The sequence below is a fragment of the Felis catus genome, chromosome A2 (genome assembly GCF_018350175.1).
Source record: "Felis catus isolate Fca126 chromosome A2, F.catus_Fca126_mat1.0, whole genome shotgun sequence".
Lineage (NCBI taxonomy): Eukaryota > Metazoa > Chordata > Mammalia > Carnivora > Felidae > Felis > Felis catus.
Genome location: NC_058369.1, coordinates 149,036,276 through 149,060,240, shown reverse-complemented (window position 1 = coordinate 149,060,240; position 23,965 = coordinate 149,036,276). Strand labels below are relative to the sequence as shown.

General features: G+C 41.8%; 1 protein-coding gene across 6 annotated transcripts in view; it reads right to left on the bottom strand.

Moving 5' to 3' along the window:
- Nucleotides 1-23,965, bottom strand: part of EXOC4 (exocyst complex component 4) — a 750,068-nt gene that overhangs the window by 711,778 nt on the left and 14,325 nt on the right. For all 6 annotated transcript variants that reach the window (XM_003983067.5, XM_045052771.1, XM_045052769.1 and 3 more), the window contains exons 2-3: nt 14,091-14,280; nt 3,675-3,869 (exon numbers count right to left, since the gene is read on the bottom strand). In XM_003983067.5, the coding sequence (XP_003983116.1) occupies nt 3,675-3,869; nt 14,091-14,280 (385 nt within the window). The remainder of the gene's footprint in view (nt 1-3,674; nt 3,870-14,090; nt 14,281-23,965) is intronic.

Sequence of the window (23,965 nt, the reverse complement as noted above, 5' to 3'; positions counted from 1 at the left end):
CAAGCATGTTTCATTTTGACCCTCGAGACGCCTTAAGTAGATTTTACTTCTAATAGCACATAGCCACGGGGAAAGGAAATGTGAATATTTTTTCACATCAAGTCCAATGAAAGAGCAATTATAGCCCTTACTATTCACTCATATACAAAAGGCCAAATTGAAGGAAATTTCCAACCTTTCAAGCACACCTTTAATCCTACCTTCATGAAATCTTCATTGTACATTAGGATGCTCCAGCTCCTCAGATCATACAAAGCAACTACCTCGTCGGAAAAATGGAGAGCACATCAGAAACCCATCTCTCATAGGGTCACTATAAGAATTAAATGCGTTAACAAATGTGCTTCTTAAGTGTAATGACATAGTGAATACTCAGTATGTATTGGCTGCTAGTGTAATTATTGTTTTTTGTTGTTCACTCAAATATTGCTAAAGGGAAAGGCTGGAAACTGGAAGACTTTGTCATTAAGACAAACACCAAACCCAAAGAAAAAATCAGACCAGAGCCCCTAGAGAGGAAACACCTCTTTCCTCTATTAAAGTCTTTCACATGGTTACCCATCTGGCTAATGATCTGTGAACCCTGACTATATGAGGCCCATGGTGCTCAGCACAAGGCAGACAAAAATAAATAAGATATAGCCCTTGCCCTCAATGACCTACCATACAAACAAAAGCAATTGTATTACAAGGAAGTACATGCAGCTTATGGAAACAAACAAACAAACAAAAAAATACTCAGGTCAAGTATTCTCAACCACGATAAAAACAAATGCCTAATTTTTTGGAAAAAGCACCTAATCACCTGGAACATTCAGAGAGCTAAAGAAATCTGAGCTAAGCCCTAAATAAATAAATAAATAAATAAATCATTTTCCAGGCAGACAGGACTGGGATTAGGTTCAGAGACATATGATCAATTAAACATCTATCACATCCCTTCATCACTAACAAATAACTAAAAATTGTTATTAATAAAGCGCCACTGTTTTAAAAAATATGATAGCCAGCAATAAGATATATTTAATACCTCTAAGGAACATATTACTAAGCATTATTATATAGAGCATAAATGAAGATCTCAATAAATGAGGTCTATCCTGTTCACTTAAAGACTCGGTAATATGAAGATGAAATTCTTACAATGAATCAGTCTCATGACGCTTCTTGCGGAATGTGACAAGCTGATACTAAAATTCATACGGAAGAGTAAAGGGCCAAGAATAGAACAGACAGTTCTGTCTGTTCTGAGAAGCAAGGTGAGGGAACGTCTCCACCTGCTATCAAGCTATATCATAAAAGAACGGTAATTAAAACAGCATGGTTTCAGTGCAGATATAGACAAGACCAATTAATAAAAATGAAGAGCTCAGAAACAGACCCATGCATACGTGAAAACTTGGTATGTGACCAAGATGGCATTAGAAGTCAGTAGGAAATAAATTTAGCAAATGGTCTGAGCTAAGTGGCTTTTTACATAGAAGATAAAATTAGATCCCGAGTTTATACCATATATGGAAATAGAGTCCAAATGAATTAAAGAAGACACAGTAGATTCTCTAGAGGACGCTGGGATAGGAAAAAATTCTTCTTAAAAATCAGATAAAGGAAAAAAGAAAGAAATCTTACCACATTAAATTTCAAAACTTCTTTGTAACAAAGGGCTTCATAAAGCAAAAATATATACCACTAACTAGGAGAAGATATTTCAAATACCTCTGACAAAATATTAGTGTCCATTATATATAAACAATGACAAACAGGGAAAAAAAGGAACTTCTGGGCAACACAGCTCATATACTCACCCCTTTCTGGAGGTAAATGCTCCTCCTTCCCACCCCACTCCTCCCAACCACATGATTTTAGTTAGAACTGACAATCATAGTATTCAAGCTGGCCCAATCTGGACCCTATCCATGTTTTCTTTGGGGGGGGGGGGGAGGAGGGGTTAAGTTTATTTATTTATTTTTGAGAGAAAGAGAGTACACAAGAGGGGGAGGAGCAGAGAGAGAGAGGGAGACACGGAATCCGAAGCAGGCTCCAGGCATCGAGCTGTCAGCAAAGAGCCCAACACGGGGCTCGAACCCATGAACCGTGAGATCATGACCTGAGCTAAAGTCGGATGCTTAACTGACTGAGCCACCCAGGCATCCCTATCCCTGCACGTTTTAATTAAAAGAAATTTCCTCCGCAAAGCTGGAAAGACGCTGGCCACAGCCCACACCCTTTCTCCTCCCCCAAACACCCAAACCCCACCCACCTGTGAAAGCAACAGTGTGCAAGAGGACACTGAAGACAACAGGCAGAGAGAACACACAGGTGGCATTCCACATCTCCTCCTGTCCTTTTAGCTGACTGGTTACAGGAACTGCTTACTGTTTACTCCTATCATACACCAGGTTTCAATATATGACAGAATATCACAGCGTATCTCACATCTTAGTGACCGAATTCCCTTAACAGGTTCTCATGAAGGACTGACAGCGTAATTCTTTTTGAAAATCTAAATTGGAAGCATTTGGAAGATTTATCCTGCTTCTCCCACCAAGTCGTCTCAGTGTTTTTTCTCAGTGTTACAGCCAGTCTAACTCAGTGAAACAAAGACAGGGGACTCTCACCTACTGTGGAAAAGAGGAACCAAATGCAGTCACCTGCTATGGAGGGCTTCTGTAGTCCCCAAACAGCTCAAGAAACATGGCAGGTGGGGTGGTCATGTGGAAAGTGGCAGGGGGGTGGGGGTGGGGGGTAGATAGAGCAGCCCTCTAAGAGCCACCAGCCCTGGGAAAGTTAGGATTGTTAGGAAATAGGATGTGTATTATTTTTTATTCATCTTCTTGACACTCAGCACGTGCACCACCAGTAACAACATTCTCTGAATTTTCATTTCTAATTCAAAAACTAACAGAATGGGAGCGTCCAGCTGGCTCAGTCAGTAGAGCATGTGACTCTTGACCTCCGGGTTGGGAGTTTGAGCCCCATGCTGGGTGTAGAGCTTACTTTAAAAAAAAAAACAAAAAAAGTAACAGAATGACTCAGAGGCTAAAGGCTAGTCTGTGGAGTATGCTTGCTTGACAAAGTCGCTTCCAGAATTATTGCTCCAAAATTATTTTCTTGCTCTTCAGTTTAAAGGAAAAAACAAAGCCCTCACGTAACAATCCCTTCAAAGAATTTGTGGAACGTGAAGTCCGTAAATATCCTTAAGTTGTCTCTCACGCAGATTTCATTCTTTAAAATGGGATTCATTAGGGGTGCCTGTCTGGCTCAGTTGGTAGAGCATGCAACTCGTGATCCTGGGGTTGTGAGTTAAAGTCCCACATTGGACATGGAGCCTACTTTAAAAAAGTAAGTAAATAAAAAATAAAATAAAATAGGATTCATTAGCCACCTTCCTCTGAAATTCAAACACCTTCATTACCATGCCAACATGATCTAGGTACCAGTTTCTTACCATTACGCACCTTGCCATTGTTCCAAAGGCAGGTAACGCATAAATAATCGCCTACCACTTCAAACACTGAAATGAGGAAGAGAACCGGTCAGGCTTCACCTACAAGGGCTTGTGAATCCCAAGAGGCGGTCTGTAATGTGCTACGTGAAAGACAGCATTCAGAGAACAAGAGCAAGGGCTTTCCTATCTTAGCAGAAATGACCGTTCGCACAGGTAGCTCTCTCACCAGCATGTCGGTGGCACTGAGATAGTGCTTGCTGGCCATGCACTGTTCCAGCTTTTGAGGCACTTGCTTGATATTCTCAATTTCATCCAGCAGGTTCAGGACATGCTTGTGTTCAATTCCTTCAATCCACAATTTCCGGAGCTCATCCCGTTTACAGTGCAACAGCATCTTGCAAGAAAGCAGATTCTCTTTCACCTACAATAAACAGATTCAACCTTGGGTCAGTCCAGAGTCTTGCCATCCTAAACCTATAATCTGGTTAGTAGTTTTCACTATCAGTGTCACTAGAAGCAACAGTTCCCAATTCCCCCTCCCACTAGTTCCCCGTGGTTGGCTGGCTTGCAAAACTCTAATCCTGGTTCTGACACTGACTCACATGGATGGGGGTCTCCACCTCTGTGTGTATCTGCTCTCCTGTGAAATGAGAAAACTACTCCTAACCTACCTTTGAGTGAATCTGGAAGAAGCTACTTAGGATATACAGCACTCTGAAGACATGAAGAACCCACGGATGTTAAACTATCTAAAAGGGAATGACTGATCGAGTCCATGCTCTTATTCCTTCCCAATTCTTCTCTGCATGTTTCTTATTCAGCAGACAGCTCGCTTGAACCATCCTAGATCCACAACTTCAGCTGAAGCTTACAGCCAATGAACTGTGCATTCATCTCAACTAACACGAAAATAAGCCCACTTTCCAGAAAAGAGGAGACACGTCCAGAGACAATCTCAAAATGAAAGCACTAGGACATACCAAGGATTTTTAGATATTAAATAAGACAATCTCAAACATTCTCATGGATCTAGCTTAGTGACCAGTATGGCACAGCTCGACAGACCAGGAGGAGAAGGAGCAGGAGGTAGTCACGATGTACCTGATGAGCACATTTTCATGTTCATAATTAAGGCTTTTCAATTTTTACAACATGAAATAAAAAGAATCAGGACCTTTCACAATTCACAGAACTACTCTCATGTACTTTTGACAGTCCTCACATGTATTTTTAAATTCGAATTCAGTATTTGTTTAATTTGGTTTTTGTTTTAGGTAAAATTTATGAATACATGTCAGTTATACCATTTGATGAATTTTAGCAAATGTAAGACACCTGTATAATCCAAACCATCATATATAAGACATTTCCATCAGCCCAGAAAGTCTACCATGTTTCTGACCATTGAAAATTTGTCTTCTACAAGATCTGGTGTGGTGGTGCACATACTCATGAACACTATGCTTCTGGTGATTATAAAACTAAATTTTAACATTTTCCGACAAACAAGAAAAATATAAAGATGGGATGCTAAGATCAGAATGTTTCTTGAGAAACATTTCTCTGCTGAGAAAGCATCTACTCTATCCCAATAACTTAAGGACAATACACCTATCATACTTTTATGAAACTCTCCAATGTAAAAAGAACCCTAACTAAAGAGATTCTGTAATCTCTCCTGATAAGCACAGTGGAATGATTATTTGCTTTGGAAGGAGTCATGGACCCTTTTGAAAAACTACCAAAGACAGTGTTAATTACTTCCACTCCTTCCTTCCCCTTTCTGCAGTCCCTAAGTGATTTTTTTTTTTTTTTTTTTTTTTTTTTTTTGCTAATCATAAAGCATCTAGAAAAGAGAACAGAGACGGGGGAATGGTATATAAGAGATGGTAACAAAACTTTTCAAGTTGGCAGGAAGATGGAATGTGGGTAATTTAGCAGAGCAGAGTGATCTGAAAGTCTTAGTATGGAGATGGGTTTGCTACCACTGACAAGGAGGTGCCGAGGACACGGAAAGCTGGAGCCCAGGGCCAACACCTTCCATAGGGAGTATTTTGAGCCCTGGACCTTCATCAATCCACACAGATGGGTAATTCCCTCCCCCCAAACACTGGCCAACTAGAAGGCTTATGATCTGAAGAAACTCAATCAGAAAGGATCCAGGCCAGACATCACTAAGGGGAAGGTGTGAGGCACCAGACTGCAAACACAAGAATGATATTAAAGTGGGCCTATGGAACAGTAAAATCCTCAGCCTGCTCTGGACACCCAGTCTCCTGCTAGGGTTGCCTCTAAATACACTCAGCCTGAATTTTAGCTCCAACACAGGAAACTTATGGCCTTCCCTGGGAAAGATGACAAGGCAAAAAGACCCAGAGCTAGTGACACCTGAAGTTTCACCGAGGAAACTACTGGGTCCCTGCACGATCATCACTAGACAAGGCCCACAACATGCTCTGAGCTTTCCGATCAGCTTTGTACTGACTCCCTCTTTCATTCAAATAGTTAGACAAGGATCACCAGACAGCCAAGGAAAGCTTGGAATACGCAAAGGCAGGCACCAAAACAAACAAACAGAAAAAAGTGCTGGAGGGGACTGGGATAACTATAATATCCCTTAGGAAAAATAGGAAATATTACATCAATGAAACAAGAATAGGATGCTATAAAAAAAAAAAAAAAAAAACCCTGAGAATAAAAACAGCTTTGGAAATTAAAATATGGTAGAAAAAAATCCAATATAAAGGTCAGAAGCTATCTTTGAGGAAATCTACAGAGAATAAAACAAAAAACGAAAGGTGGAAGATAAAAGAAATGAGGAGACTGATCCAAGAAGTCCACTATTTGCCAAATAGGAGTTCCAGGGGAGGAAAAATGAGACAAATGGAGTGAAGAAAAATACAATAATAAAAGAAAATGTTCCAGAAGACATGTGTTTTTAGACTGAAAAAGTACACCAAGTGTTCAAGAAAATGGAATGAAAAAAGAACCACGCCAGGACATGTGATCCTGCCGTGTGAGAACACATGGGATAGAGAGGCGATCTTAAAAGCTTTTGGGGGAAGTGAGGAGGGACAGAATCCATATAAAGCATTATGAATCAGAATGCATCAGACTTTTCTCAACAGCAACACTAAAAGCTACAAGACAAAGGAATGATATAGCTTCAAAATCCTAAGAGAGAATTATTTCCCAGAAAAACTATCAATCAAGTGTGCGGGAAGAATAAAGACATTTTCAGACTTATAAGCTCTCAAAATGATAAACCTTAGATGCACCATAGCTCAGCAAGCTAGTGAAGAACGTGCTGCATCAACACAAGAGAATAACAGAAGACCAGAAACACAGGATCCAGGAAAGGGGAAAACCAATGCAGAAGACAGGCAACAGGAGGATTCAAGCATTAACTGCAAGGAAAACAGCAACAACAAAACCGCACAGGCACAAATAGTATGCTGGATGGCTCAGAGGGAAATAGTCACGTAGCTGTAATAAAATGAGCATCATCTATTTAACCAACAACTAGGATACAACTAGAGAGAGGATGTGGGAAGAAGATGAAGTACGGCAGGGGAAAGGGTGGGAGGTGGACCTAAATCCTCATCTCCCATAGCCGGAAGCTTATATCCAATGCCTCAAGTAGAAAAACCAAGAATAGTATAAGCATATTACTAAGAGTAAAAGTCAGTGTCTCTGAAGTTTTGGAAGTGGGACTGGGGAAGGATGAGGTAGGGAAGTACTGGTTTTTGTCATCACTTACGGTTTTGACTTTTGAAAATATTAATTGAAGTATGGTTGACATGTACTATTGGTTTCAGGTATATGACACAACGATATGACTATCATATACATTATAAAATGCTCACCATGACGAAGTGTCATTACCATCTATCGCTATACAAAGTCGTTACATTATTACTGACGGTATTCCCCAGGCTCTACTCTTCATCCCTAGGTCTTCTTTTGGAACTGTGTATCTCTTAATGCCCTTTATTGGATTTCTTAAACATTTCTCAAGGCTATTCCCAGATCCTCTTGGCACTCTTGGTCTCTGGGCTAAGAACTCCAACTATTAAATCCATTCTCTTTTAAATCCTTAGTTAAAATCTGTTAGAATTTGATTTCTGATAGTCTACTTTTATCACCTGGATTCTGTAATTCTCGGATTTTTCTTTGGTGTTTAACAGTTATTATGGAAATTGTTAAAAATAAATTTTATGTCGTGCAACACCCAACTAGGCTCTTGATCAAGAGGGCTCGGGATAAACTTACTTAGTGTCAGTAAAGCTTGGCAAACTCCTTTCTGATTGGGAAAAGGACCGTTAGGGCATTTCACAGCAGGATATATACAATGTAGTCTGCTCACTTCTCATTTTTGCTTACTACATGGAAGAAAATGGAAAAGAAAAGTAGACTCTGTCTGTGTTTAGGGGTGGGGAAGATGGCATCAGGCTGTGTAGAGAATGAACATCACCAGAACTATTCCCTAAACTGAGTTATTAGCCAAAGCTCCAGACATAAGAAGGTACAAGAACTTTTAATATTAAATTTCCCCGAGGCTTCAGCTTTTTGATTGGAAAGTCACGGTTATGAAGAAATGTTATTTTAAAACTTGGGCGGCAGGGGGGTAATACTACTCAGTAATAAAAGAAAAGAAATATGAAGAATCTCAGAAACATTATGCTGAACAAAAGAAGCCAGATACAAAGAAGTACATACTGAAGTTCTAGAACATGCAAAAATTAATGTAGTGATGGAATTCAAATCAGCAGTTGTTTGGAGCAGGATGTGGAGGGGAGTGGGAAAGAAGCAGAGGAACACAGTCTTTTCACTCCAAAGGAGCAAGGGGGAACTCTCTGGGGTGGATGGGAACACATCCTAGGACATATACATTTGCCAAAACTCACTGAACTGTCTTCTAAAATACTGCAGTTTATTGTATGTAAATTATAGCTCAATAAATGTTTTTACACAGGGAAGAGAAACAGGACTGTATCCATCAATGAATATCATCTAAAATGTGAGAGGGGTGCCTGGGTGGCTCAGTCAGTTGAGCGTCCGACTTCGGCTCAGGTCACGATCTCACGGTTCGTGAGTTTGAGCCCCGCGTCAGGCTCTGGGCTGATGGCTCAGAGTCTGGAGCCTGCTTCCGATTCTGTGTCTCCCTCTCTCTCTGCCCCTCCCCCATTCATGCTCTGTCTCTCTCTGTCTCAAAAATAAATAAACATTAAAAAAAAATTTTTTTTTTAAAATAAATAAATAAAAATAAAAAATAAAATGTGAGAAAGTTACCAAAGTACGTCTAAACTTTTACTTCTCGATGTGGTAACAGTATTTTAATTCCATTCTATTTTAATTTATCAGGATAATTAAGATTGAAAAATTATCTTCCTGTTTCTTCTTGAAATAAATCCACGGAGTCAAGCTATTCAAATCAAGACATCGAAACCCACGTACAGAAATCCTTCTTCAAACACAAGTTTCCTTTCCTTCCTGAGACTTCTAGTAACTTCACATTTGCTCCTAATCACCTGTTCAGCCACAGCAAGAATTTCAGTTTCAATATTCTAGAACTTCCAGCCATTCTAATTAGAGACTACTAGCAAAAGAGAAAATGAGGGCAACAGGCCCCAAGAGGTTACTGTGAATGGGTATGGGAGAGGATACAGAAAGCAGAGAAATAGAGTCATTCGCACCCTTGACTTGGGGAAGATGAAGACAGGAGGAAAACTACCTGGAGCCTCTGAGTAACAGAGATACATGTACGAGAGGCTGATGGATCCAGGCCTTAAGTCATCAAATTCAATGCCTTTCTGATTTTGATCAAGGATAATGGGAGGAGGGACTGCCTTTGAGTGTGCAAACTATCTACAATAAAGCACAACAAATGTGCAAGCACCCCACTGAAACTAGAGACTAGAAATGTTCTACGCAAGGGATGGGAGGTGAAAACTAATGTAACAATCAACGTCATTCTTAATTCTGAAAGTACAAAACAGACTTTCTCTTCTGTAGTTAAAAATAAATCTACATGTAAGCGTGTTCATGGGTATTCTCCTGACCTGTGTCCAACCCATTTTTTTCCACAGCCTTCTAGAAAGTGCCTAGAAAGAAGTACAGAAACACCACTCACCGTTCTGTTTAAAAGCCTTTTAGAACTGCAGATCACTTTTAAATTACCCTCAAACTTTTATTCCCATGCTTTTGTTTCCTTAGTTTTGGAGGAGGAGGGGCGGGTTTAGCTGCCATTCTAAGGTCTTAAATTCTCTGAGAGGCTCCACAGAACCCCTTCTGAGGGCAATACTTTTCCGTTAAGTTGCAGAGTCTTGACATGGTACACAAATACAGATACAGTTAAACTGAACGGAGAGATGAGCGCATAGTTCTTGTGACCGCATTAACACGCAATACTGCCTAGTACATTTTAAATTATGCTAGCGCATTATTGCCCACCGTTTAGCCCACCTTTCTACCCTTTCTCCCTTTCTCATAGAAGCAGCCGGGGTGTTTCCATCATACGTTTGGGCCGTAAACAATTTCCTACCACAACCATGTTGCTCTACTGCCACATTTTCTATATTAAGATTATTCTTTGTTCTTATTCTGCCTCTTAAGGTATAGTTTCATATAAAAGCCACAAAATTATTTTAAATGTTAAGTAATGAATGTTGCACTACTCAATGATTAAGCTCTTAACAACTTCATTTGAATAATCACATATAGTTATTTCCAATTACAGGCAAGAAAAATGAGTTAGCAGTTTCATCTAGTACCAACAGAGCAGCTGAAATTGGGGGGAATCGTAAAGTGTTTGTGCACACCTCACAAGAGAGACAACTATCTGTTTTCCCTGGTCTTCCAGCTCCTGTGATAAACATTAGACAGATACTGAGTATCTTTAAAGGAATCTGATGTCCTCTCGTCTACCTAGTAGAGCATGGGGGAAACACTCAAATTCAAAGACCAACAATTACATTCAAATTCAAACATTACCCAAGTTCCCAGCTTATATCCATTCATATCCCTCTATTTTGGTGCCGCTGCTGGAACAGTCATTATTATGAGACACTGGCAGTACCTGTGGCTTCTGAAGTTTTCTAGTACAGTAACATCTCATTCTGACTGATATCAATATGTGTTCAACAGTAATAATAGGGTAGCCTAAGTATTTTGATTATCCACATCACTCAACCTGATCAATCATATATATCTCTTGTATGGACATGTAAATTTTTTAATCTAGAAAAACATCCCCAATAGACTTGACTACCTGGGAAAAGAGTCAACTCTGTCTGTCACCTCAATATCCCCAAGGACATAGATCCTCCCAATATAAATCCATATACGAAACTATTAACATAGCGGGAAATGTAAGCAGTTCTGTGTTCTCAAGCTTTAAAAGCGTGAACATGAACACCTTCACCTGCCTTGGTCCCCACCAAAATCTACTCTCAGAATAGCTGCTAGCCCTTTTAAAACATTAGTTATATCATGCCGGTTTTATGTTCAAAAGCTTATTACTAGTGGTCTCCCGTCACAAAGAGTTATGAACAAAGTCCTTACAGGCACCAAAACCCCACGTGACCTGACCCACGACACTGTACCTCACCCACCAGCTCCCTCTCTCTCTCTCCCTCTCTCTCCAGCACTCTCACCTCTCCCCACCCCATTTTGCTCCAGCCCCACTGGCCTCCTCACTGCTTCCCCCAAACTCCTATCATGTTCTTGCTTCAAGACCTTGCTGCCCCTGCCATGCCTTCTTCCTGAGGCGCTTCTCCTGACTCTCCCTCAGTTTCTGCAGGTGTTGGCTCAAATGTAACCTCAGTGAACTCTGCCCGGCTAGGCCACTGAAGCAGCAACTCGCTATTCTCCCTTCCTTGCTCTTGGATTCTTAAGTACAGCACTTCTTACCATCTGTTAGACAGCATTTTACTAATTTATAGTGGGGTCTCCCTTGACTAGAATGTAAAGCAGAATGTAAACTCCACAAGGACAGGAGTTTGTTTGATTCACTTCTAGACCCCAGAGCCTAGAGCAACGCTCAGCACCAAACAGGCACTTTATACAGAGACCAAATCACTGCTGTTAAATAACACCCACTTTCTTTTTCCTGTCGTCTCCTCCTGTAACGTGTAAGTTCCATGAGGACAGGGACAGGTGTTTTCCACTGGTGTCACCCCAGCAGTTAAAACAGAACCAGGCACACAGCCAGCACTCGACAGGTATTTGTTGAATGAATCCTCATTACTTTTGGCAGAGAGCAGAAAGAAAGTTTCAACTCACATCTATACATCCTCAATATCTTGCTGGGTGTGAAATCACGTAGCCCCATGATTATACAATCATCCCCACTTTTACTTTAAAAATACACACACCTACATACACCGAGATTTTACACACAATCCAAAGTAACAATTAAAAAACAAAAATGACAGGGAAAGATTCGGAAGAAAACATCAGTGTTTCCTTGGTGATAAGAAATGGACTTTCACATTACAAAACTGTCGAATTATACAACAGAAACAAATTCGCTTTCATTTTTCCCCCCAACATTTTTCTGCTCTTACTTATCAATTACTAGAGGCTTTTTGGAAAAGAGCGTTAGCCCTTTCTCTTCCCAATACTGAAGCTAATTCGTAACAGAATTGTGTGACATTTACTTTGACAACTGTCTGATGTAACAAACACCAAGTTTTCTTTTTATTTTCTTTCGCTCAAAATTCCAACGTACTTAAAAATGGGGATGGTGGACAGACTATGGCCACTAAAGTAAATGTGAAATAATCAAGATGAGACTCTTTTCAAAACCAGCCAACACTCTCTAGGCAAAGAGGCTATCGACTCCAAGTGAGAGGGGGTCAAGGCAGAAACCACCACAGCGCTTCCCCTGACATTATGACAAAGTCCTTTCAGCCAAGCAAACTAATCAGAAAACAGAGATACCAAACCTTCACCCTTCCTGGGATTCCCCGGGGCAGAGCCAGAAGGTCAGCACCGCTGAACATTCATTTTCTGACTCCTCTCGAGCTTAGTATATTGGGTCAAAATGGACTACAGTTTACTTTAAACTGATCTACAGCTTTACCTAGTTTCACAGATAAATCCATAGGATGAACTCATCATTTGTAAAGGCTAAGAATTATAGTATTCCTTTTGAAAATTCCCAGTTAATTTGACAAGGTAAAGAGGTCAACAAATTGCTTCAAAATAGGTTAAGAGCTGACCGGTTCTCAACCGGTACTCAGAGAGGCTGAAACTATCAACCACATTCTTAGAAGAATAATTTAGGTCTCTGCTTAGAAAATCATAACAGAAGGCCTAGAAGACAGAAAAGAAAATGCGGGAAAAAGCTGGGAGCCTAGATATCCCCGGGCGGGCACAAGGCGGGGAAGATACCACCAGGCGGGCACAGTGCAGGGAACTCCCCGACCGATCAATAGCACAGCCAGAGTGCTGCAAATGGTCTGTGCAGCCCTGTGGCCGCAGAGGTGCTGGAAGGGCAGCTGCAGGCTTTTAAGGAGGGGATCAAGCATGAGGCCCTGCATCTCTCACCCAACACCGAACAAGAGGCAGCTAATGTATCGGGGTTCCACAAGACAGCTCATTTCAAAAAGGGAGGTTACCACTTAAAAGATGTCTGAAAACCAGCAGCAAGGACCTGAAAGGGAGACCAGCGTTTACATCCTAGTCTGCTGAGTGAGGAACAGCCATGCCTGGCAAACAAGCAGTGCTAACTAGTAGCAATTACTGCCATCGGAGTGGTATTAAAAGGAGTGACCCTCGAAACACATGGCCAAAACCATATGACGTGACAGCACCTAAATGTCAGTTCATCCCTCAGGCCAAATATAAAAACAACCTTTATGAGCCCACTTTATCCTTTAGGCAGTAAAGACCTGGTAGCCAGGAACCAAGAGTTTTTCAAGGACCTACTACAAAAGGAAGGAGGTGGGCGGGGAGAGAAAAGGGGGCAAGAAGTAGAAAGACGGGGAGGAAGAAAAAAAGAATGAAAAGAAATTGCTGCAAAATATTAAGAAAATGACAAAATGTAAGTAAGTTAATACATGCTCGTCACTACTGAAGAACGATATTCAAGAATGCCAGTATCCATAAATGCATGTTGAAATAATCTGTAAGTTAGGGTTTCTTCTCAAAATCATACCGAGAATGTACAATGACTGCATAGAAATCACAACCAATTTCAAATGAGGGGACACAGTGAAAGCCGAAATTTCAAAAACTTTTTCAACTGCTACAGCAACACACACACACACACACACACACACACACACACACACACACAGTGTGGGATAGGACCAGACGCCATACATTTGATACACAGAAATGGGAGCCTCTAATAGCAAGAGGCCCTTCAGTGTCCTCATGTTGAGGCCACCTCCTCCACACCATTTCACACGGCAAGGAGAAGGAGCAGCAGAAGCCGAGGATAAGACATCGGGAAGAGGCAAGCCTGGGATGCCCTCTGTGATCCTCCGCAGCCAGGCTTTCAAAGACACTTGCAAAACTCCCGAAAAGCGTCGTTACGCATCACTCACCATGGCCATTCACCACCGCCGTGGCACCTCTACAAGCTACTAACGGTAGATGCGGTGCGACAATCACAGGAGGGAAGGAGGCTCACCTGCTTTATTTTATTTCGGGAGTTGGTAATGCGCTCTGTGATGCTCTGGTATGTGCGAATGGCTGTCGTCAACTCTGTGTAGTGCTGTACAATCAACTCATCCAGGTCACGGTCACATTTCTCATAGGCTTCTTCAAGGCGGCCCTTCTCATTTTCTCGGTCTTCAACATCATCACTGGTAGACAGAGTCCTGGTGAAGACAGAGATTATATCAAGCCGAATAAAATTTAAAAGCAAAAAAGGGGGCGCCTGGGTGGCTTACTCTGTTAAGCGTCTGACTCTCGATTTCGGCTCAGGTCATGATATCGCGGTTCGTGAGTTCAAGCCCCGCCATCGGGCTCCATGCTGTTAGAACAGAGGCTGTTTCGGATCCTCTGTCTCTCTCTCTGCCCCTTCCTGGCTGGCATGCTCGCTCGCTCGCTCTCTCTCTCTCTCTCTCTCTCTCTCAAAAATCAACTTTTTTTAAAAAATTCATTTAAAAGCAAAACAGTAAAAGACAAGTTAATATGCTGGCACATTCATCTAACTAACTAGGGAGGAAATGAAAACAAGTTACTAACAGAAAATATGAAACCCCTTTCATAGCAAATTTCAGTAGCCCATCTAAGTGGATTTGCTATTTGCCTATCCAAGGAGGCTTTCACTCTTTCCCTGGCATACCAATTTTAATCCATTAAGAGGCAGCATGAACTCTGCAAGAGTCTGGGCGGGTCTTGATCACTTGAGTGAATCCCAGTAATTCCATTCGCCTTATCCGTGGCAAATCTGACCAATGAGACCTAAGGGCCTCCAGGAGTTTTCTTGCAAGATTAATTGGAGGCAGGTCCCTTTTCCCGATTATTACACAACACTAAGATACTCAAATATTTCACACACCTTACAACCATGGAAGGGAAAGCCAAGAGAAATGCCGGCTACTGCTGTGACATCATTGGGCCACCAAAGCAGCCAACTCTACACTGCCTTACCTCAGGGCTTCTTGTTAGGGGAGATAACAAACACCCACTATTTAAGTCACCCTCAACCTGTCTTTTACAAACAGCTAAAAGTGTACTCACTGATAAAATTACTTATACACTGAAGAACTACATTCCAAATAGCTCATTTAAATGAACTAAATTTGGCACAGAGCCCCCAACAGCCCGGAAATAAAGTCATATCGATTCTAAAGTATGTTACAACAACAATAATATAAGCTACACTAGAAGACAATCCCTACGTTTACTATTCTTCCAACAGCACTAATGAGATTGATATAAATCAACAATAACCAGGGAATGAGATAGATACACTTATTAAAAACCTTTCAATAACTTAGTTTGATATGTGGGCCACAGATCTTTGTTTCTTTTATTATCTTTTTTTGAAAAATTTTTTTATTTAGTGCTATAATCAGCAACAAAGAAACCCTTTTCTCTTATCTGTTGGCTGTGGTAATTTAGAGTTTCATTAAATTCCCTCAGATTTGTCAGCTTATACATTCAGCATAGCTTATTTCATTTATCTTTAATTTAGGAAGGGGGTAGTTTAGGCTCTCAATGATGGATGCAATCAATTATAAGTCCATCATTAGAACTGCTTTCAGAGATGGTCTGTCAGTGAATCAATCACATATCTACTTCCAGATATTCACAAGCAAAATACTGTACAACAGTTTTTTTTCCCCAACTGTCATTTAGAGCAAGAGATCTTAATTCATGAGCCACATAATATATAAAACTTCTTTTCCAATTTACAGAGAGATTCAGCAGCCCAGTCTTTGACATCAATCTCACCTCTAAAAAGAATTGTGTAAATGTGTTAGGGATGCCAAGAGACCAGTTCTAGCAGCAAATGGCGGGGACGGGGGTGAGGGAGGTGCAGACAGGACAAGACATATAACGAAGGAAAAGGCAAAGCCTCTAAGGGCTGTGGTGTTCGCTCAGGAAAGCAACGCAGTAGGAACCCCAAGAGTTGAAGGAAGGCCCGTATCCTGCCAGATCCTGTATCCTCCTCTGTCAACTGGTGATCATATATCAGACCACCATACCTCCAAGGTTACTTTCAGGGAGAAAGTCCCACACAAGTATCTGACTCATAACATGAATCAGAGTGGAGAACCTAGGAGGAATATGGCTTCAAAGATGGAGCTATGAATATCACTTGCAATACGTAGGTACAGGGAGCTAAGCATGTCTTCCTATTGTTTCTATGATACATAACTTTGCTCTTTAAATCTGAAACCTTCCAGGCTGGTAATCTAAAGTAAAGCACAATCAGAAAAGGCCTTCAATTTATCAGCTGTCCCAAAGGGAAGAGTTCCTAGGTATCTACCTCTCATTTCCCCTTATAACAGCACACAGACACGGATTTGTCAAAGTTACCCTGGATCAGTTTGCCGTCTTTGCAATGCTTTGATTTCCTCTCCACCACCATTTGTGGAAGGAAACATGCCAAACATTTCACATTGTTTACATTAACTAGGAGAATTACCATTAAAGAAAATGTCAGGCCCAGAGAGGACACCTTCCCAGGCATCAGCTGTCACTGTAACACATTACCGTCGTGTTAGGAGTTATTTATGAGATGGAAAGGGTTACTAAAATGAAGATTAAAAGTAAATTGGGTCTATAGGGGATTTTAGCTCCTATTTTCATTTTTAAAGAAAATATTTGTATAAGGAAATAGCCTGTGCCAGGTTTGCGCCCCTTTAATATTCATCCTCTTAATGTGAACCGGGCTGAATGACATTCTGCCTTTCGTCAGCAAGAGAGACCAAAATTAAAGTTTTTTGTATTCTTGTTTTTTTTTTTTTTTAATTAGAAGGGGAAAAGGCACCAAGGTTAATAATAACAATAATAATAGCCTTTAGGAAGGTTTGTTATAGTGGCCAGAAACCAGCAGTGCTGTGCACCTCATAAAACGTATGTTTAACCCTCCTAACGGCCCTTGGGGCGTGGGGGGGGGGGAGCCCTCTTGTCATCCTCCCTCTACCTTTTGAATCCTGGCTCCACCATTTACTGCCCATGTGACCTTGGTCGCGGCATCTCATTTTGCTCGCCTACAGAACCCAGACAGTATGGGGCGCCTGGGTGGCGCAGTCAGTTAAGCGTCCGACTTCAGCCAGGTCACGATTTCGCGGTCCGTGAGTTCGAGCCCCGCGTCAGGCTCTGGGCTGATGGCTCAGAGCCTGGAGCCTGTTTCCAATTCTGTGTCTCCCTCTCTCTCAGCCCCTCCCCCGTTCATGCTCTGTCTCTCTCTGTCCCAAAAATAAATAAACGTTGAAAAAAAAAATTTTTTAAAAAAAAGAACCCAGACAGTACGGTCACCTTCCTTGGAGGGCTGCTGGTGGGAAGTAAAGGAGATCAAACAAGGCCTGGCAGTCACCAGCACGCAACAAACGGCGGGGACTGTGGCTGGCAATCACTGTCACAGGAACAGCAGTGATGGCAGTAAAGGCAAGAGCAGTGTTCCACGAGGTCATGGAAAGAATATCCTTTGGAGACACAGGTTCGAATTCCATCACCCCCAAAACAGTAGGTCATTCGGCACTGGCCATGGGATTTAACCTCTCTGGCTCACCTTACTCCTCTTTGCCGTCAAGCACTGCGGACAGTCTGAGATTTTATCCTACCCACAAGCTAACGAGTGAGCCAGCCAGAGTTTCATGGATGCTGCTAGAAGACACAAAACTCGTGAGTCAGAAGCAAAGGGCTTTGTCATTCACAGCACAGCAAGAAGCAAGGGCACCAGCATATCTGCAGCAGCCCCCCCACCACCAGACCCCTAGTTCCAAGATGGTTAGGCAACTGGACCCAAATGCGTGCCTGTATACGCTGTGAGTGACTAGACAGGAACCCTCAGCTTAGAAAACTACATCTTCTATACCGGACAGTAAACATGCCTTCCCATTTTTCTAAAGGGACAGATCATCTCTGTCTTCCAAACACCCAAATAAACATCCTTAACAAAGACATTCTCAAACAAAGGGCATTCTGTGCTTTGCTCCTAAGAACTTCAGAAACAGGGGCACCTGGGTGGCTCAGTCAGTTAAGTGTCCTGACTTTGGCTCAGGTCATGATTCTGTGGTTTGTGAGTTTGAGCCCCATGTGGGCTCTGTGTTGACAGTTCAGAGCCTGGAGCTTGCTTCAGATTCTGTGTCTCCCTCTCTCTCTCTCCCCTTGCCCCACTCATGCTCTCTGTCTCAAAAATAAACATTAAAAAAATCTTTTTTTTTTTTAAAGAGAACTTCAGAAACAATACAAGGAGAATGGCCCCCAACAATAACGAAACGCCATTCACTGGGTACCTTCAAAGACTGCGTAGTGGACGGCGTTTCCAACCTGTTTTCTTTTCTGAGACCAGAAATACAATGTCTCCCACAATAAGTATCTGCACAATGAATGAACGATAGACCATAAGAGCAGACTAGAATTCTAGGGAGAAAGTTTCCAGGCCTGCTACCAAAACCCAGCAAATTTCAGTGTGGAATTATCTTCCTGGAAGCCAGTCACTTGACCCGGACTGATAGCAGGGTAGGAGAGAACACCTGCCAACGAGGTCACCTTGCCAGCCAGGGCGCGAACCTCTCCCCAGCCTTCTGACGAGCCTCTGTGGCACGGACACGGACAGCTCCCGGTTCACAAAGCCGTTCACTGCAATTCTTAACAGCTCTCCTTGTTATGAAGCCTTTCATTACAATAAAATCAGCCTCTTGATGATTTCTACTATTGATCTGAGTTCCACCTTCTTGCGGTGACGGAAGTCTATTCCCTCCTCCATACAATTTCTCTTTCGATGGCAATGCGCTCTCAGTACTTTTCTCTCAGGTTACATAAACGTCTCTAACTGCTTCCACCGTTTCTCCCACAACATGGCTCCCGCGCAGCCCACCATCCTTGTGGATTTGCTCTGAAGTCCCTACAAAAACAGCGAACATTCACATAGAGCTCACTGAACGCTCAGCATTAACCTAAGTGGTTTCCACATAGGAACTCATTTATTCCTGACAACAACCCTAGGAGGTAAGTGCCATTATTACCCCTCTTTTTACAGACAGGAAACAGAGTTGTGCGTCAGAGGCACAGAACTTTTAAGTAGCAGAGCCAGTCCGCAAGCCTGAGCGGTCTGGCCCTTAAAAGCTTCCCTGTCCTGCCTCTCAAGACGTGGTGCTAGAACCGAACACAAAATTCCTAATGTGCTATGACCAATCCAAACAGGAAGAGGTGTTTGGTTGTTTTTTAAGTTTTATTTATTTGGAGAGAGACAAAAAGCATGAGCGCGGGGGAGGGGCAGAGAGAGGGAGAGAGAGAGAATCCCAAGCAGGCTCTGCGCCATCAGCGGAGAGCCTGAGGCGGGGCTCGAACTCACGAACCATGAGCTCATGACCTGAGCCAAAATCAGCCCTGAGTCGGACACTTAACTGACTGAGCCACCTGGGCGCCCCAGTAAAAGGCTTCTATATCCTCTAACATGGGTACTATATTTCTAAATGACCAGGCCTAAAAGTACCTGCATTTTTGTAAATATTGAGTCCAAAAATTATCCAAGATCCCACTGACAATAAATGCTGACAAGCCAGCTCTCACTCATCTACTTGGGAAATTTTCAAATGAACCACAAAAATGTACATGCACCTTGTGTCATACACTTGGGAAAGGGCAGATGAAAGTGAACACAGGATATTATTTAGTGTCTGTTACGTGCCAGGGATTGCGGTGGTTATTCTGCACACATAATCTAAGACAATACTCAAGACAGTCTGGTGAGACGGTTATCACCACCCTTTTTACAGATAAGGAATCAGAGGAACAGAGAGGTACAGTAACTTGCTCCCACACCACAGCTAACATCAGACCCGGACTTCAAGCTTATACGCGACTTCAAAGCCCATGCCTTTTCCACTATGCACGTTATGAACTTGTGCTTTCAGCTCCTAATCAAGCTACAGCTCACATGTGAAGAAACGAGTGGATGAGTAGAGATGCAGACAGTACTAAAAAAGCTGCTAAGTGCTCTAACAGTCTTGAGTATGAACAAGAAGTATGAGCTTAAAGACATAAGCAGAGAGGAAACGATTTGAAGTTGCCACCCCAAGATGCATTCACGTTAGCGAATCGCTCTTTAGATTTTTTTTTCCCCACTCTTATCTCAAAACCATTATGATTTACAAACTTGCCAAGTTCACGGAGGAACACAAAAGCCTACGCTAAATTCTAGTTAGGCCAGACAGAGAGACATTTCTGGATCACCAAGAATTTTTCACTAAGACAGCTCTGGCATTTTGCATGATGAATTGCATCTCTAACCATGACTAATTAATCCCTAGGAAGGAATTTATTTACCTAATGGGATCAAAAGACCATAGCACACATGTTAAGTTACTGTTTACAGCACTTAGTAGGGATACATACTACATGATTCTAGTGAATTCATAACCATCGCCTCTAAGCAAGCCAGACGCATGAGCGTTAAACCCAAGCTAAAAACCTGCAGATCTAAAACTGAATTTGTCAGTTTCCTCTTTTTATACCAGCTTCTGTGTTTCCATGTAGTCAGTCAAGTGTTTTGAAAGGAAAATAACTAGTCACCATCATGGACTCCTTCTACGGAGCAATTTTGCCTTCACTTCGGACTTAATAGAGTAATGGAGTCCAGACATGGGAAAAGCACACAAAAGTTGCTATTACTCTTAAAAAAGACAAAAGTGAGATCAAGTAACAGAAAAAGCACACCTATAAAAATAAGGTTAGTCACCCAAAGGTAACCCATCACTCAAGAGAAACAATAACCTTCAATCAAAGACAAATGAGAGGATGCAACAAAGAACCACAAACCAAAAATACTACCATTTGGAATGTACCAGAAGTTTTTCCTCTTCCCTTCATATATGTCAACCATGAGGCATTTATAACTTTCAAGCTCTTTGAACTTGCGCAAGTCAACTTCTGTGGGTTTCTTCCCTTGTCAGACAGACAAGATAATAAGTGTACCTGCCTCACCAGGTGGCTGTGATTGGCAAAGTCCATGAATGTGCTTGGTGAAATAAAAAGTGCCATTGACGTGTGGGCTGATACATTATTAGGAACCAAATACATCATCTGTGAATCACAACACTGTTAGCCCAAAGCCTCCCCCCATTCGAAAGTTCCTGAAGATATTTATTCACAAACTGAGGTCAGACCTTTTCTTTATATTCTTCTGGTGCGTGGCACATTAAAAGTGCTTAGGAAAAGCTAAATAATGAGCAGCAGCAAGATACAGGATCTGAAGGGGTCAGGGAGGGCAGTTCCTTGCGGGAAGAAACAATTGCTACTAAATTATCTCGTGCAAAGAAATGCCTGCTCAGAAATCTCTAGGAAAGGACGAATAATAGTTACAGCGACCCTATTTAGTTCATTTAGTCATTCAACTAATAGTGATTAAACACCTACTACTTGGCAGGTGAATAAAGCCAATCCCTCCCTCAGGAAACTTACATTCTCGTGGGAGAAGCAGGTGATACAAGAGAAATACAGAATACACGGCAGCCCGGGAAACAGCAGCTATGGAAAAAAGAGGGACGGTAGGAGGAGTGGAACTGTATTACACAGGAGGCCAGAGAATCTCTCAGATAAAGATGGCATTTGACCAGAGCTTTCTAGAAATGAGGGAAAGAGAGGGGACACTATCTGGGGAAGCGGATTCCAGAGAGAAGGGAAGATGCACAGACTCTCAAGATGCACAGGGGACTGTTTGGCCTGTTCAAGGAAGAAGGAATGGCAGGCAAGTCCGTGTGGCTTCAGAGAAGCAAGGAAGGGGACAGTGATAGACATGAGATCAGGTAGGAAGCCGGGAGCCAGAAAAGGGACACCTTTGTGGACTTGTACTCTAAAAGTGTTCTTTGATGCCACCTGGAGATTAGCACCCAAACAAAGAATGACAGCTTTTGGGGTGCCTGGCTGGTTCAGTCGACTGAAGAGCGTGTGACTCTTGACCTCAGGGTCATGAATTCGAGCCCCATGTTGGGTGGAGAGATAACTAAAAAAATTAAAACTTTAAAAAACAATGATAGCTTTCAACCAGTATTCTTTTTTTCTTTTCTTTTTTTTTTTCTTTTTTTTTCTTTTCTTTTTTTTTTCTTTTTTTTTTTTTTTTTGAGAGAGAGAGAGAGAGAGAGAGAGCGAGCTTGTGCATGCACATACATGCAGGAGCAGAGAGAGAGAGAAAATCTTAAGCAGGTTCCATGCCCAGCACAGAGCCTGATGCAGGCTCAATCTCACAAACCGTGAGATCATGACCTGAGCCAAAACCAAAAGTCAGATGCTTAACCGAATGAGCCACCCAGGCACCCCTCAACCAGTATTTATTAGTGAATACTGAATGACGAATATTCAACAATATTTCAAGTTTCATTTTACTTCTCTCCAACCTCTTCCAAAAAGGACTGGAGATCATTTGTACAAGAATATAGAAAATATCAATGAGAAAACAGAACTAGTTAAGGAGATACAGGACGAAACAATGCCACATGAATGTAGAACACAGGTATGCAGGTCATACCCAAACAAACACAGCTGATATGAAATCAGCCCTCAATCTAACTGTGAGGTTCCTAGCCATGCAAAAAGTGAAATGTAGCTAAATAATTCTCATTATCAGAAGTATACATTCCAGTTCCTTTGCTGAGGAAGCACACTTTAAGCTAGTCCTAAATTCTAAAAGAAATCTTTCACTTAAAACAAGGAAGAGGGGCGCCTGGGTGGATCAGTCAGTTAAGCGTCTGACTCTTGCTATCAGCTCAGGTCATGATCTCACGGCTCATGAGATCAACCCCCATGTCAGGCGCTGCGCTGACAGTGCAAAGCCTGCTTGGTAATCTCTCTCTCCCTCTCTCTGTTCTTTCTCTCTCTCAAAATAAATAAAAACTTAAAACAACAACAACAACAACAAGGAATACAATATACAATACAGTGAACAATGTCTTCGACCACCTTGTAAATACAAATTTTATATGGTCAGTTCTTCTAAATCCCTTCAAGAACAGAACATTAAAACACAACTCAGACCTAGAGATTGTGACTCTGAACATAATCCTAACATGAAGATTTCCAATGATCCATTTTAATCTAAGGATAGAATTCGGGGAATTTACAGGATGAAATGAATCAAACCATGTTTCATTAATTTCCTCCTCTCAGAAAGCCCTTTGATAGTTCAAGCTGACCAGAGAGCAGTTCTTTGAAGAGCATCAACAGTACAAGTATTTGTATTAAAGGGTTAGTAGGGGACTGTTAAATATTATAAGCCAGAAAAGCAAGTAGAAAGGTTGACGACCAGTCAGGAAAAATTAGTGGCCTCTAGACTCAAGACCACCTATAGGTGATGACAGGCTATCACTCTGGAAGCCTTTTAGGGTATTTTAACAAAGTAATAAGAGTCCCCAGAATACAAGCTGTTATAGACTGAATTGAGACATACCCCCTACCACTACCAAATTTATGTTGAAGCACTAACCCCCAATGTGACTCTTTGGAGATTAGGGTGTGTAAGGGAGGTCATATGGATGGGGCTTTAATGAGGTGACCAACCCTGACTGGTACCTTGATCTTGGACTTCTAGCCTCCAAAACTCTGAGAAAATAAATTTCTGTTTAGGCCACTCAGTCTGTGTTTTGTTATGGCAGCTCGAGCAGACTTCTACACCCACCCTGCAAAACACAGGCAGTATTATTTTGGTTCGCTAAAATCTCAAGGCAGATGTTATCGGTCATACCCCTTAGCCACAGCAACACGGATTCTCCACAAATCCTCAAGAATTAACTGCCTAATACAGCCTCAGATAACTAACCTGCTAGAAGAAATATTTAACGTAATACACCTGAATTCTGGTGACCCCTGCAGAACAATTAGTATTAA